Below are 14,863 nucleotides of genomic sequence, written 5' to 3'. Positions count from 1 at the left end.
AAAAAAAAAAAAAAAAGTTGGGAACCCCTACCAGCCTACACCCCATGCTCCTACCACCCCACTCTGGGCCCCACACTCCTGCTGCGTGCCTGGTCGCTTCCACTCCTCTACCCCACACTCCCCACCGCCACCACTTTCCTGCCCACCCGCTGGCCGCTCTGCACCCTGTGGTTTCCATACCCACACACGCACGTCCCCACAAACCCCCACTGCATACCCCCTGAGACCCATGGATACCCCACACAATATACAAGTAAGACTAGATTTTGAGCTGTTATGCAATCACTTCTACGTATACTGCACAAACGCACACAAATCGGATCAAAAATATATTTTTTAAATTGAATTAAAATATTTTATTATGGGTGTTTGATTTTTAGTATGTAACTTATTTTTTCCCTAAGATGGCAAACTCTCTTCCCCAAAGGAGTACTTCCAGGGGCAAGGGGAGGGACTTCTGGTGGCTAAGGTTAGAGGTTAAGGGGGTGGGACTTCAGGTCCCAAGATATGACAGGCACCCTGTCCCCCGATTGCCAAGGGGCGGGGCTACCCATGCACCCTTGACAACTAGCTAAAACTTGGTAAGCGGCCCTCCGCCTGAAATAATTTCCTGCCGCTGCTTTAACACCTTTATTTTAGTTGTAGATTGAAAGTGGGCAAAAAAAGGTTTTTTTGCTTTTACAATGCTAGTCTTACAGCTTTGGTTTCTCAACTTGGAACAAAGCAGTTTTTGAAGAGAACTAGCTGAATAGATTTAGAATTATTACTGTTTTTTATGCCCTTGCAAACAAGGGTGTTGTTCAAAGTTGGTTTAGCATTCAGTACACTGTGGTTTCAGGCATTTAGTTCCAGGCACTTCCATTAGTTCTTCTTTTAAAAACTTTTGGCATCAGATTTTTAATGCTGAAATACTATTATTTTTAGTTTAGCATTTATAGTAAGCTTAGGCCTACATGTAGGTTGTCATAATTCTAAAATTTAATTTGAAATAAACTTTCCTTTTAAAAAAAAAAATCCTATTTAAATAAAACTTTGACTAAGAATAATATTTGTATTCATTCTGAGTAAAGATTTGAAAAAAATAGGCATGTTTTAATTGAGGATTGCTCACCATGTGAGCAATTTACCAAGGTTTGTGGTGGTTTCTGCATTCCTTGAAATGTTTACAATTCAAGATGGTATGGTTTTCCAGAAGTTGTTTAAGTTCAAACAGAAATTCTCTGAACTAATTCTTATACTTGTGTTAAACAGCAAGTTATCCTAGATGATTACAATGGTCATTTTTGGTCTTGTCTTTTAAAATATGTTTGTCTCTAAATGAATTGGCAGGAGTTTGATCTCTTGGTTTGTGACTGGGTTTTTGTGGTGCTATTACAGTACTGTTGTTTGTATTAAATAACATTTGCTGTAACTACTGTCCTTGGCTATCCCTTCTGCTCTCCTGTCTACTGCTTTTATTACTCACTCTGGCCTCTCCATGTTTTGCTTAAACTCCCTGAGATAGGGAATACTTATATGAAGTTGCCAGTGTGCTTTCGAGTGCTATGAAAGAAGTTTAGTCAAGTAATCCCAAAGAAGTAAGCTAACAGCCCTGAACTAGAGTTAGTATTTTCCTACATGTGAAGTAGTCCGTATTTTCAAAGGTAAGTTATTGTTTTGTTTATGCAGTAGTCTACTTTCATACAGTCCTAGTATTCCATGGTATGTACCTTCATAGCAGAATTGAGTTTTAGGAGCTCTGATTATCAAACCTATTGCTTGTAGTTCAGTCCAATCTAGGAAGTATAGCTAGAACCTTTGAGAAACCTACCTTTTTGGAAACTGAATGTGCTGGAGCAGGGGTGGCCAGCCTGTGGCATGTAGCAGATTGAAGAGGGGGCAAGGAACACACCCCAACATAAGGCAGGGAACCAGAAAGCAGAGCAGCAGGTCAGGTATCCAGGTTATAGCTGTATTGGTCTGGAGGAAAAAGCAATCAGGGTTTTTAGTAGAGATGATGTCTTTTATTACACCAAGAAGACTTTTGCAAAAAATCCTCTTTAATTGCAAGCTTACAAACTGCCTGCCCAGAGGAGTTTTCTGTCTATTGACTCCTCTGTGAAATCCTATGAAATATGAACTTCCATTTCCACCCAGGAGAATTTTTACAATCTTTTCTCTGATGCCTGGTGAAGGGTGTTTGTGCCCAAAAGCTTGCAGTTAAATAATTTCTTTTTGCAAAAATCTTGCTGGTCTAATAAAAGATATAATCTCTACTAGGATCCATGAGCAGCAGATCAGGCAGGGAGCACAGGTCAGGAAGCAGAAAATGTATCATCATCAAGTTATCCAGAGCAGGGGATTAGAGTGACACTCAGAGAGGGTGTGAGGCTTGTTAGTGCTGCATCTGCCAAAAAGGTTGGCCCTCGCTGTACTGGTGGCTGGTAGTATATAGTAAGGGCAGAAGTGTTGCGGTTTGTGTGACAGTATTATTACCCTAATGATCTCATGGTTTCCCTAAGGTGTTACAGCCCTGAGGATTTTGGTTCTTGTGTGAAAGATGGTAGAGCAGAAGTGACTTGGTACTCAGATGGAGCATGTTTCTGTTACAAACTCTGTGCAGTGTTGGTGCTGCTTATGCAAATTCCATGATGCTTTGCTTCTGCTTTCCCATTCATCCTGGTTTGGGTTCAGATTACCCTGGGGGTTTCCTGTCAAATGGGATAAGGAGGCTGCTGTTCATTTTTGCATGAGATGCAGGACGTAGTACTACTGTAGATGTCACAAGAATACAAAACGTGTTTCCAATGATAAGTCAGTGTTAAGTCATCTGCATTGCTATATGTGGAGTCTGTGTTTGTTTATTTACTGTTTCATCAGACTTGTGAGATGCTTATCGGCATAATCCAAGGCTACATATTGGGGATAGAGGGCTGATCAGAAGTGTCTCTGGTCAGTGCCTTGAAAGAAATGGTGTTAATGATTTAAGAATCCTTCCACATGTCTGATTAATCTTTCATTAGTTCTGAGACTCTAAATTCCTGGCTCCAAGTTACTGTAGAGGTCTTGGAAAAAAAACCCTGTTCCTCAAGAGCAGAAAACAAAACATCCTCCTCCGTCTAATTAATCCTTTCATAGGTTTGATAGACAAGCCTGTTGCAAACATGATTTTGTCCCAGGTAGTCAAATAATGCCCCTAACAATCCAGAGCTGTGCAGCGGCTTGGCTACCTGTGCTCTCTTTCATCTGGGATCCTTTGTTCTGCTCCTGAGGTTCCCATCTTCTTAACCATGTAGTTATTACATATAAGGCTTTCCTGCTGGTTATATGTAGACTTGCCTTGTTCCTTCCAGTTGATCTCCAGGATCTTTGCTCTGACTTGCTATTCAGTGCTGTATCCTTAGTCCTTTAATATTATAGTTCAGGGATCAGCAACCCTTGGCATGTGTGCCAGAGCATGGCATATGAGGCCATTTTCCTTGGTACACCACAGCTGGCCCAGGTTCTGGGCAGCCATCACTGGCCATGGAGCCCGGACTGCTTGCAGCAGGCAGCTTAAAGGCTGCAAGCAGCCTGATCTCTGTGACAGGCAGCAGCTGCCCAGAGCCTGGGCTGGCTGCAGCTGGGAGAGTGCAAATACTTGTGCCAGGCTCGGCAGCTCCATGGCTGTGGCAGCTGTATATGCGCCTCCAGGCACACAGGCAGAAAGTGGCCTGGTGTGGTGCAAACCTGGCTCTTCCTCTATGGTCTACCAGGAGGCATGTGTGAATCTTCTGCTGCCATGGAGCCAGTGCCAGGGCTGTGGAGCCTAGTGCAGCTGTTCACAGCCTGCCCACCGCCTGCTGCAGCTGCCTGGAGCCCAGGTCAGCTGTGACAAGCAGCCAGAAGTCTGCAAACAACTGCTTGGGGCTCTACAGCCCTTAAACTGGCTCTGTGGCAGTGGCAGTTGCACTTGTGCCTTGGGGCAGATGGTAGGGGAGGGACCAGGGTTGCACTGTCCCAGGCCTCTTCCCGGCCATGTGCTCAGAGGCACACGTGCAGCTGCTGCTGCTGCCACGGAGCCAGTGCTGGGGCTGTGGACCCTGGCGCACCTGTTTTTGTACCCTCCTGATTGCAGCCAGCATGGGTTTTGGGCAGCTGCAGCAGGCAATGGGCAGGCCACACCAGCTGTGCTATTCACCAGCTCTGTGGCAGTAGTAGCTGTGCACATGAGTCATGGTGCACAGCAGGGAAGGGGCTGGGGCAGTGCAACCCCAGCCCCTCCCCTGTTGTCCTTTTGGAGGCACATATCCAGCCACCACCAGCAATGAGGATCAGCCCCCTCACAGTTCCCCAGCCTCTGGCACACCAAGTCTAGGCGTGGGTGCAGGTTGATGTGTTTGGCACTCTGGCCAAAAATGTTGCCGACCGCTGTTTATACTTCCTTTTTGGTAGCTATAGTAAATTTCTCTGTAATCCATAGAAAGATTTTCCCTTTAGCAGTATTTGATTCAATACAAGGCTAAAAGCACTGGTTTGCCGGACTCTGTTTTCCTCTTGTCTTTACTTTTTATATATTCTTCTGCACTGTGGCATTTTGTTCATTTACATCTAATCTTGCCATTTTAGAGTTGCAATGTCCATATTTTATGATGTTGGGAAAGAGAATCATATGACTTTTTTTTTTTTTCTTGATGTTCTTCCACTAAATAAATAAGTTGCATATTATATAATTTATTTGTTACAGGTGCTTGAATTGGTGCTGGAAAATTTTGTTTATCCGTGGTACAGGTATGAGCTTTTCATAGAAATAACTTTTTCTCTAAAATGAAGACTACTTATTCAAAGCAATTATCTACAAAAACATTCTGTTGTTTTTTGTGTTCTGGCGTATGTAACAGTGCTGCAGATGTTACAAAATGTATAATAGGGCTCTGACTATAAATAGCAGTGTTAAAATTACTTCACAACATAATTTAATTATTGATCAATTATAGTTAAGATTAGCAAAGCTGTAAAACTATAAAGCTTATTTTTCATTTTCTCCATAACACAGTTTAATCAATTTATGACTTTAATATTGTGCTTGTGAAGTAGAATGGTTTGTTTCCCCCGTTAAAAATTACAAAGATCTTGTGAATTTTATTATGAAAAATTAAAGACATTTAAACTGAAAAATACATGCTAAATTGAATGAGTCTTTCCTGGAAGTCACATTTTGCTAACACTTTTACTAATAGTTTGAAAACACAAAGCTTTTAGTCTAGAAAAAATTCTTTCTTAATTACAAATAATTTAAAAATAATCTACTTTTAAGTAAGGAAAATGTAGTCAAGATGCAAGCTTTAATCTTACAAAGACCTACCTCTCTGAATGCTTAATTTTAAGGCTTTGAGCAGTTATTTTCAGTTTGAGTACTCAGTTAAAGTTAAGCTCAAATGTAAAGAAGACTTTACAAGGCTAGGACTGTGCCAGGGTTTTGTAATTGAAAGGTGTACTGTTTATTAGTATTTCTAAGCATTTTGAAGGAAAATTTCAGTTTTTGGCATTTGAATTGCATGTTATGAGATTAATTTCTAAAAGGGAATAAAGTACAGAAGAACATCTTTTACTTGTGAACTTTGTATGTGACTTTTCTATTTAAATGTAGGGTTCATTTTTTGTATGCTAAAATAAATCGTTAACTATTGTCACCTTATTCTCTGTTATCTCTTGTTCTTTGTAATCTCAGATTTTTTCCTATTAGGGCATTCTTATTTGTCAATTTATTTTTAAATGTATCATAAGTCTGTATGTCTGTGTCTGCTTTAGTAGTGCAATGAATGCTCTGAATGTAGGGGTATTGGTTGGCCTAAGGACATAGGCAGCCAAGGTTCCTTGGGCAAACCTGATATCTTTTATTAGACCAGTTAAAATAGTTGGAAAAATTCCTGTGTGCGAGCTTTGGGGTACAAACACCCTTCTTCAGGCAGAGGAAGCATCTGTATTTATGCATTTAACTGACTTGGGAGAACAGCAGGGGGAGCCTGAACACTATGTTGTGCATTACTGTGTTGAAAAACCTTTTGGGTTTTTTTATTAGTTCTGTACACTTTAAGGTCACATGGAATACAGGTGATCTCCTGAGCTAACTAAAATAAAACTCAAGGGTGGCCACACAAGTGGCTGTCTTCTGTATTTCATCACTTAAAATTACATTTGATTGTTAGATGATGAAGTGTCTGTGGGCCCTGCATGTTGTTGTTCTATTGAACTGACGTGGAAAACGTTTTCAGTGTGTTTTGGAATCACAGAATCTAAAAGGAACCAGGTCATCTTAATGTTTGTACATTGCTTGGCACAATAGGGTTTTGGAAATAAGTGCTTGGATCAAGTAGAGGAAAAGATTCTGAACCTGGTCCATTGCTTGAAGCTTTTAGAGGATTTTTAGTTTTTGTTGAGGACAATTCTTCTAACTGCTTTTAGCTATAATGAAAATATTTATCTAATATTCTGGGACATTTTTCTCCTTCCCTTCTGTTTGGGGGCAGACCTCTTTTCCCTGACAAGAAAATGAGGTTGCTACTCTTTTGCAAAGGGGTAGGTTTCAAATATTGGACAAGTTTTGGATTGCCTCGCCTAAAGCAGCAGGGTTAGAATTAGGTATGGCAAGGACTTGGGCACATCACTTTTGTGCTGTTTCTAATGCTAGCTGACCTCATTCAGGACAGAATATGGAGACTAGACACAAGGGAGTCTTTTGGCTCCACCACCTCGTTCAAATTTCAACTAGGATGATTATTGAGCATTATAGCACTTCTTCAGAGAGCTGTGTAAGTGCTGATTTGGGCTCACTCCCTTATTCTGAAATTGGTAACTCTCTTTTTTGTGGAAAGACTATACTGGACATGGAACCCTGCTCTGAGGTCATGCAGCCAGTCAGTATTAGTAAAGGAATTGGGGCACTGTTTCTGACTGTTTTGCACTGACCATTGCCCAGTCATAGCTAACTGTTACCTAATAAGCATGTTTAAGTTTGTCTTGTGAGCAGACCAGTCCTGTGGGCCCTACCCAGTTTTTGTGAATATTTTTTTATTTAGTGACAGTTCTTGTTTTTCAAGTGCTACTTGATATTACTCTTTCATTTAGAAGTGTCAGATGTAACATGGATCAATATCAAACCAATATTTTCTGTGTTCTTACATTATGATCTTTTTTAAAACATTGCAGAAAAGTAACAGATGACGAATCCTTCGTAGATGAGCTGAGAACTACATTGCGGTTTTTCACATCTGTATTAGTTCGCAGAATTCACAAGGTAAAATGGGTTAGAGACGTTAACATGGTTTTGTAGTGAAAGTGATATGCTTTTTGTCTATTATCAAAAGGAACTTTATTACCCTTTGTATATAAAACTTCCTCTGGAATTCTTTTTTTTCCTCTTTGAATACCCTCTTTCTCCAAAGCTTGTACTCGTGGCTTCAGATGAGTTGGGTGGAATTCTTAAGAATGAAAGTCTTTTCACAGCTCTTTTTAATGATACTTTGTGTTGGCAGTAGATCATCTCCTATGTTGCAGTAAACATTTCAAAATCAAATTTAAGGAAGCTATTAAAGCAAACTGCTAAATGGCACAGAGCTGCAGTCTATTATCTGCTTTCTCTGCTTCTTTAAATACCTCAAAGGGTTTTGTAAATAGACATTACATATGTCCTAGGAGAGAGCCTGTTAATTCTACAGACATACAAGACCTGCTTCAAGATTGTCTGAAGTTTGCAGGAAACAGTGTGGTGACACTTCTTTTTCATGGGATGTTGTGCAGTGTGCGTGTAAGACAGAGGTGGGCAAAATATAGTCCATGGGGTGTGCCCGCCAAGTGATTTGCATCTGGCCTGTGGCTGCCCCTGCAGCACTCCACGTGGGGCTAAGCCCTGCTTAGGCCACCAGCACTATGCTCTCGCCCACGTCTGCTGGCCCTCGTCCCAGCCAGCATACACAGTTTACCAGCAGGGTTGCTCTCCTGTCCTGCCCCCCACACCCTCCTCCCTCCCAAAGGGTAGGGTCATTCAGGGAGTGGATCACAGCTCTGCCCTGGGCCCTGGCCCCACACTGTCCCTGCCCCATGATTCTGGGCTCTCTAGGGAGACCAGTTGGAGCATGGGCAGGCAGGGAGCTGCCTCCAGGGTCAGTGGCAGTGCGGAGTTGGGGCCCAGGGCACAGTCACAATCTGCTACTTGCATGCCCCTGCCTGCAGAACTCGTGCCTGTTACAGGGGTATGCAGGCAGCAGATCACAGCTCTGCGCTGGGCCCTGGCCCTACACTGTCATCATGCTGCAACTTTGCCCTATGATCCCGGGCTTAAGCGCCCATCCCATTCCTGAGCACCGTTTCATGTCCACCTGCACCTCCATCCCACATGTTTTGGTGAATTGTTGCACTGGGGGAGGGAGGAGGATGCTTACCTGGTCCATGGCAATTCATCAAAACTTCCTATGTGGTCCCTGGACCCAAATAATTCCCCACCTATGCAGTAAGGTCATCGGCAGTCATTCCCTAACAAGCTGGCCAGGATGTGTGTTTGGTATAGCAGCTTGGAAGGGCTATATGTGTAAATGGAAAGTGCCACTTCAGTTTTGGCATGGATCAGAATCTAGGGCATTCAGGACCATGGCAAATACAACTTCTGTTTACAGCCTAAGTGGAACCTCGATCATCCATATCCAGGTGTTTGCAGTTTGCTTAGTTTGCAGTGAAGTGTCAAATTAAGGATGAACTGCTTATCTGTTTGTTGCTGTATACTTTGAAGCATGCCATTCTTTTACTTAGCTGGAACACATCCACAGTTCTGCACAGGACTTAAAAAGAAGAAGGTGCTATGCATTAGTATGAATTGGTCTGTCATTTTAGTTGTTGGAAGAAGTATTTTTAATTGCTTCAGATTTAAATGCCTTTATTTTCTATGGTTAAATTCTGGAAGGAAAACTATCTCATTTTTACTACTTTATTATTTTCATTAGGTTGTGCTCTTTCCCTGGCCTTCCTTCCTGCTCCCCCCAAAAAAACAAACAAAAAAAAGCCTGAGAATAAAGAGAAATTGTTTAGCAGTCCCTGCTAGATATTTCTGCCAACATGAGGATCCTTTTTCTGCTTGGGTCATGGGAAGTTTGTTTCTTGTCAGAATAGATAACCATTAATTTTTCTTTTTAAGAAAAAGATTTAAATGCCCAAATAAACACCAATGTAGTTTTTATGATTGAAAAACCCTGCTGACAGAATTAAACAGTAATATTCTCTTTCATATTGTATTTCCTTTGTTTTATGATTGGGACCCTATTACTGGGATAATTTTATAATAATAAGAGTCTGGACTTGATGGCCCAGGAAGTCCCTTTTGATCTTATGGTCTGATGAATAAGGGACCTACCCAAATCAAAGACGCAGGAGACTGATTCTGTGGGCAGACTGCAGTGCCAGCCACCATTTTCATGGGCTTATTGCAGCGGGGCTCTCCCTATGCCTCTGACTGGCTGAGAGGCCTGGGTGGCCCTGCCCCTCACTGCTGATTGGTTGAGGGCTGTCCATCATATGGCTCCACCCCTCACCACTGACTAGCCAAGAGGGCTATCATGTGACTCTACCTCTTGTGCTCTCCACTAAGCAGCAGCAGCAGGCAGCTCTCTCAGCCAGTCAGTGGCGAGGGGTGGGAATGGTGGCCATCTTGGCTGTCCCTCTTCATGCTAGTAGCCCTCCTTCCCCTTTTTCCTTCTGGTGGGCTGTGCAGGCAGGCCACAGCAACCATTAGGACTGCTGGCTTCCTCTGGGGAGCCAGTATTTTATTTTTATTAAGATCTGTTTGGGTTTTTTGGTTGTGGATTTTGCAAATATTGCCCAATATTTTTTCATAGACAATGCCCCATTTTTGCAATTTCTGTGAGATCACAGATTGAGTAGGCCCCTACCTATGAGTGCTGCAGGATACTCTGTGTGCAGACAGGATGTGGCCTTCACTTTTGATTCTGGTTCTTGTTGACTTTAGTGCTTTTGGAAGACATATGGTTACTTCTCCAGTGTATTCATGGGTTTTGGTATAAGAATCAAATATAGACAGCATCTACTACTTGGCAAGTGATCAGAGCAGTTCTTGTGGAGTATAACTTGATGTCATTTTTCAGAATTCTTTTTCTTAATTTTGAATTTGTTTTTAGGTGGATATTCCTTCTGTTATTACAAAGAAGATGCTGAAGGCAGCAATGAAACACATAGAAGTGATAGCCAAAGCCAGACAGAAAGGTACTGCAAATACTTTGTGTAGATTTAGCACCTCATTAATCTATCTAAATTGAAGATATTAAGCCTAAAACATTGTATTACTACACAGTTGCCAGCATATTGATTAATCTCAATCTTTCATTGCCTTTCCTTTTTTACAAGAAAATGTTACTTTTCTTACTGTACTTGCTGTATTGGGTTCCTAGCCTTCTGTGAAGAGACAAGAGTTTGCATGCCACTGGGTGTGGGTAGAGAGGGAGGGGATATATTGTTTTCATGCATACTGCCTACCCCCAGAAAATACATGTACTATTAGCTAGGAAGGAAGAATGAAGACAAATATTTTCCAGTGTCATGGCTGAAGAGGCTGCACAGAACAGGCACAGAGAATAGTCCACAGTGTCAGTCACTCTCTCCTTGCAACTAAAGCTATTAACACTCTTGCAGCTACTGCCAAACTGAACAGTCAGAGGCTTCTGCCAACTTCATAGAATCATAGAAGTAGGCTCAGAAGGGACCTTGTAGGGACCAGGGTAGCCGCCCTAACTGTGAAGTAGTTCTTACAGAGATGTCTAATCTAAACCTACTCTCCAACAACTTATGGCCGTTATTCCTTGTTATGCCAGGGGGCGCGAGGGGAAACAAGGTTTCTCCCAAACCCTTCTGGTCCCCCTCTAGTGAGTTTATAGACTGTCACCAGGTGCCCCCTCAGCCTTCTCTTGTGAAGGCTGAACAGGTTCAGGTCCCGCAGTCTGTCATTGTAGGGTTTGCCCTGTTGTCCCCAGATCATGCAGGTGGCCCTCCTCTGGACCCTCTCAATGTTGTCCACATCCCTCCTGAAGTGGGGCACAGAGAACTGGACACAGTACTCCAGCTGTGGCCTGACCAGTGTTGCATAGAGGGGGAGGATCACCTCTTTGGCCCTGCTGGAGATGCACCTTGTGGATGCATGACAAGGAGCGGTTAGCTCTGCCAACCGTGACCCCGCATTATTGGCCCATGTTCATCTTGGAGTCAGTAATGACTCCAAGATCCCTTTCTGCCTCCATACTCTCAAGAAGGGAGTTTCCCATCTTATAAGTGTGCTGCTAGTTACTACTGCCCAAGTGTAGCACCCTGCACTTGTCAGTATTCAGACGCATCCTGTTTTTGTTAGCCCATCCCTGTAACCTATCGAAGTCTTGCTGCAGTCTTTCCCTCCCTACTAGCGTGCTCACCTCACCCCAAATGTTGGTATCATCAGCAGATTTAAACAGGCTGCTTTTTACCCCGCTGTCCAAATCACTGATAAAGAGATTGAACAGCATGGACCCAAGGACCGAGCCCTGGGGAACTCCGCTGCCTACTTCCCCCCAGGTTGCATGACCCGTCCACCACCACCCTCTGTGTACGACCCTTCAGCCAACCTGCAATCCATCTGACTGTGTAGGCATCAATGCCACAGTCGCCCAGTTTTTTAATGAGGATGGGGTGGGAGACTTTGTCAAAGGCCTTGCTGAAGTCCAGAAAGACTACATCCACGGTGACACCTGCATTCAATGTTTTTGTGACCTGATTATAAAAGGCAATCAGGTTGGTCTGATATGACCTGGCCCTAGTGAAACCGTGCTGGTTGCCCTTGAGCATCATCCCTGAAGCTGGCCCATCGCAGTTGTGCTTCATGCTGATCTTCTCAAAGAGTTTCCCTAGGATTGAGGTAAGACTGACGAGCCTATATTTGCCCAGGTCCTCCCTCCTCCTTTTTTAAAGATGGGGACTACGCTGGCTGTCTTCCAGTCATCTGGCACCTGGCCCAAGCACCACGAGCGCTTGTAAAGCCATGCCAAGGGCCCTGCAATAACCCCTGCTAGCTCCCTCAACACCCTGGGGTGGAGAGCATCTGGACCCACTGATTTGAACACGTACAGCCTCTCCAGAAGCTCTCTAACCCGGTCCTCCCCAACCTGAGGTCTGGAGGCATTCCCCTCGAGTCTGTCTTGCATCACAGTGGGGAAGTCCCAGTCCCTGGACAAGAATACGGCGGTGAAGAATTGGTTAAAGAGTTCTGCTTTCTCCTCTGGCGCAACCACCAGATTGCCCAGAGAATCTTGCAGGGGCCCCACATTTCCTGGTGCTTTCTTCATCCTCCCTATAGATTTGAAAAAGGACTTTTTATTATCTTTGATCTTGGATGCTAGTCCTAGCTCTATGTCCACCTTGGCTTTCCTGACATCCCCCCTACGGGCCTGAGCAGAGGAAGTATACTCCTCCTTGGAGAGAGCACCCCACCTCCACCGGTTGCACGCCACCTTTTTGGCAATCAGGCATTCCTGGACGCCCTTGGTGAGCCAGAGGGGCTTTCGGGCACTCTTGTCCCCCTTGCTTCTTGTTAGGATGGTCACCCCTTGGGCCCTGAGTATCATCTCCTTAAGGAATGACCACTCATCTCGAGTTTCCCTGCTCTCGAACCCCAGCGCCTCTCCCACTAATCTCAACTCATTGAAGTAGGCCTTCCTGAAGTCTTGGCTACCGCCTTGCTGCAGGTCCTTGACACCCTGCGCTGGATGGTGAATTCCAGCAAGCAATGATAGCTATCACCCAGATGGTCAAGAACCTGGAGGCCCCTTACCAGGTCGTCGACTGTGGCCAGGACCAGGTCTAACAGGGCATTTCTTCTGTTGGGACTTTGCACCTCCTGAATTAAGTGGAGGTCCTGTATCTCAGCCAGGAACCTCCTGGAATGGTCCGGCCTGGCTGACTGTTCTTCCCAGCAGATGTCCAGGTAATTTAAATCGCCCATGACAACTACATCCCTTGCCTTAAGTGCTTCTGCAGGCTGGCCCGAAAATTCCCTGTCCAGCTCCTCCCTCTTGGTTGGGGGGTCTGTAGTAGACCCCCATGGTTAGATCCCTCTCCTCACAGCCCCCTTCTATCTTGACCCAGAGCACTTCAGCTTGCCCCTCCTCTGACCCCATTCTGCTGGCAGAGGATGTGTATTGCTCCTTGACGTAGAGCGCCACACCCCCACCTTTCCTTTCTTTTCTATTCCTCCTGTAAAGCCTATAGTCCCTGATGCTAACTGCCCAGTCGTGGGATGAATCCCACCATGTTTCTGTAAGCCCTATTATGTCTGGGTCTGTACTGGCCGTTTTGAGGGTGAGTTCCTCCTGTTTGTTCCCCGTACTACAAGCATTGGTATCTAGGCATTTAAGGCCTTGTCTAGTTGTGTGTGCCACCCCCTGATTTAGGAGACTGTCCGGACCCCTGTTGCTTACCTGGGCACTCCTTGCATTTGTCACCTGTCTTGCTCAGGTGGTGTCTCCTCATCTTCCTGCGGCCCCCTCCCCCAGCGAGACTAGTTTTAAAGCTCGCCGTACGAGATCAGCCAACCTGGAGGAGAAGAGACGCTTGCATTTAGGAGAGAGGTGAAGCCCATCCCACCCCAGCAAGTCCCCCGTCTGAAAGCATGGGTCATTATCTAGGAACCCAAGGCCTGCCTGGCGGCACCAACTGCATAAGTGCAGGCCCCATGTCACTGTCCCTGCCTGCTCATCAGAATAAGAGAGGAGAATACCACCTGTGCCCCTGTCACCTTAAGCTTGTCCCCCAGAGTCTTGAATTCCTTCATAATGCGGTCAGTGTTGCCCCTGGCCACGTCATTCATCCCCACGTACGTGACAACCATGGGGTGCTGGTCTGCAGGTTGGATGTAGGCCAGGATCCTCTCCGTGATGTCCCTAACCCGAGCCCAAGGCATGAAACAGACCTGTCGCACCATGGTGTCAGGCTGACAGATGGGACCTTCCAGTCCTTATAGGATGGAGTCTCTGATATTGAGGACCCGGCATTTCTTCCTGCTGGTGTTCACTCTCTGCCCATTCTTTGTCATGTGGGGAGTGGCATCGTCCCTGCTGCAGCCAGTTTCTCTGTTTTTCTCCATCACAGCTGCCAGGACATTGAACCTGTTCCCCAGGTGAACCTGGGGAGTTTCCACCACTAGGCCTAACAGCTCTGGATTTGACACCTTTTGCCACTCCTGCTTTGGATACGTCTCCTGTGGGGGCTGTACAGTGGGCGACCAGGCCTGCAGAGAATAGAGAGAGGCATCAATTTCATCCTCTGCATCCATGACCCCGCTCTGCCTGGAGCTCCCTCACCTGCTCCTCCAGGGCCCTAAGTCATGCACAGGAGGGACAGGCAAGGGGACCACCAGGCCCCACCAAGCTCCCCCCCCCAAGATGGGGGGGCAAGGGGCCACCGACCCCACCATGAGCTCCATCTGGGTGGAGGCCTCAGAAAAGCCCATGGCAGGCGGCAGTGCACAGGCAGGGCCCCTGGTAGCTGCACTCCGCGTCTGCACCATGTCTGCAGAGCTGCGCCTGCTTTGCTCACTGGAGGTGCCACTCTGGGCAGCTACATCGCGCCCGCCTTATGCGAACACAAACACCAGCGTACCCTTACAGAGCATGCCTGTTTGCGCACACTGCCCACGCGTGGCTCCCTGTTGGGAGAGCTAAGAGGGCCCCGGAGGGCTTCCCTTCCGGATCCACCTCAGCTGCGCTGTACACTCTGCCCCACTTACCTTAAGGGGAAATCAGCTGTTGCTGCCCCCGCCGCTGTCTCCTCTGCAGCTGCTGCCTTCGCCACCGAAGTAAGGTGTGTACACGTGTGGCACACA

General features: G+C 45.5%; 1 protein-coding gene across 4 annotated transcripts in view; it reads left to right on the top strand.

Annotated features, from left to right (window-relative positions):
* Window positions 1-14,863, top strand: part of SNX14 (sorting nexin 14) — a 90,565-nt gene that overhangs the window by 9,237 nt on the left and 66,465 nt on the right. For all 4 annotated transcript variants that reach the window (XM_019537700.1, XM_019537699.1, XM_019537698.1 and 1 more), the window contains exons 5-7: window positions 4,706-4,749; window positions 7,168-7,255; window positions 10,143-10,227. In XM_019537700.1, coding sequence (XP_019393245.1) covers window positions 4,706-4,749; window positions 7,168-7,255; window positions 10,143-10,227 — 217 coding nt within the window. The remainder of the gene's footprint in view (window positions 1-4,705; window positions 4,750-7,167; window positions 7,256-10,142; window positions 10,228-14,863) is intronic.

This window comes from Crocodylus porosus, unplaced genomic scaffold, assembly GCF_001723895.1.
Source record: "Crocodylus porosus isolate Cpor-Errol unplaced genomic scaffold, CroPor_comp1, whole genome shotgun sequence".
NCBI classification, from domain to species: Eukaryota; Metazoa; Chordata; order Crocodylia; family Crocodylidae; genus Crocodylus; species Crocodylus porosus.
This window is presented reverse-complemented; position numbering and strand designations above follow the sequence as displayed.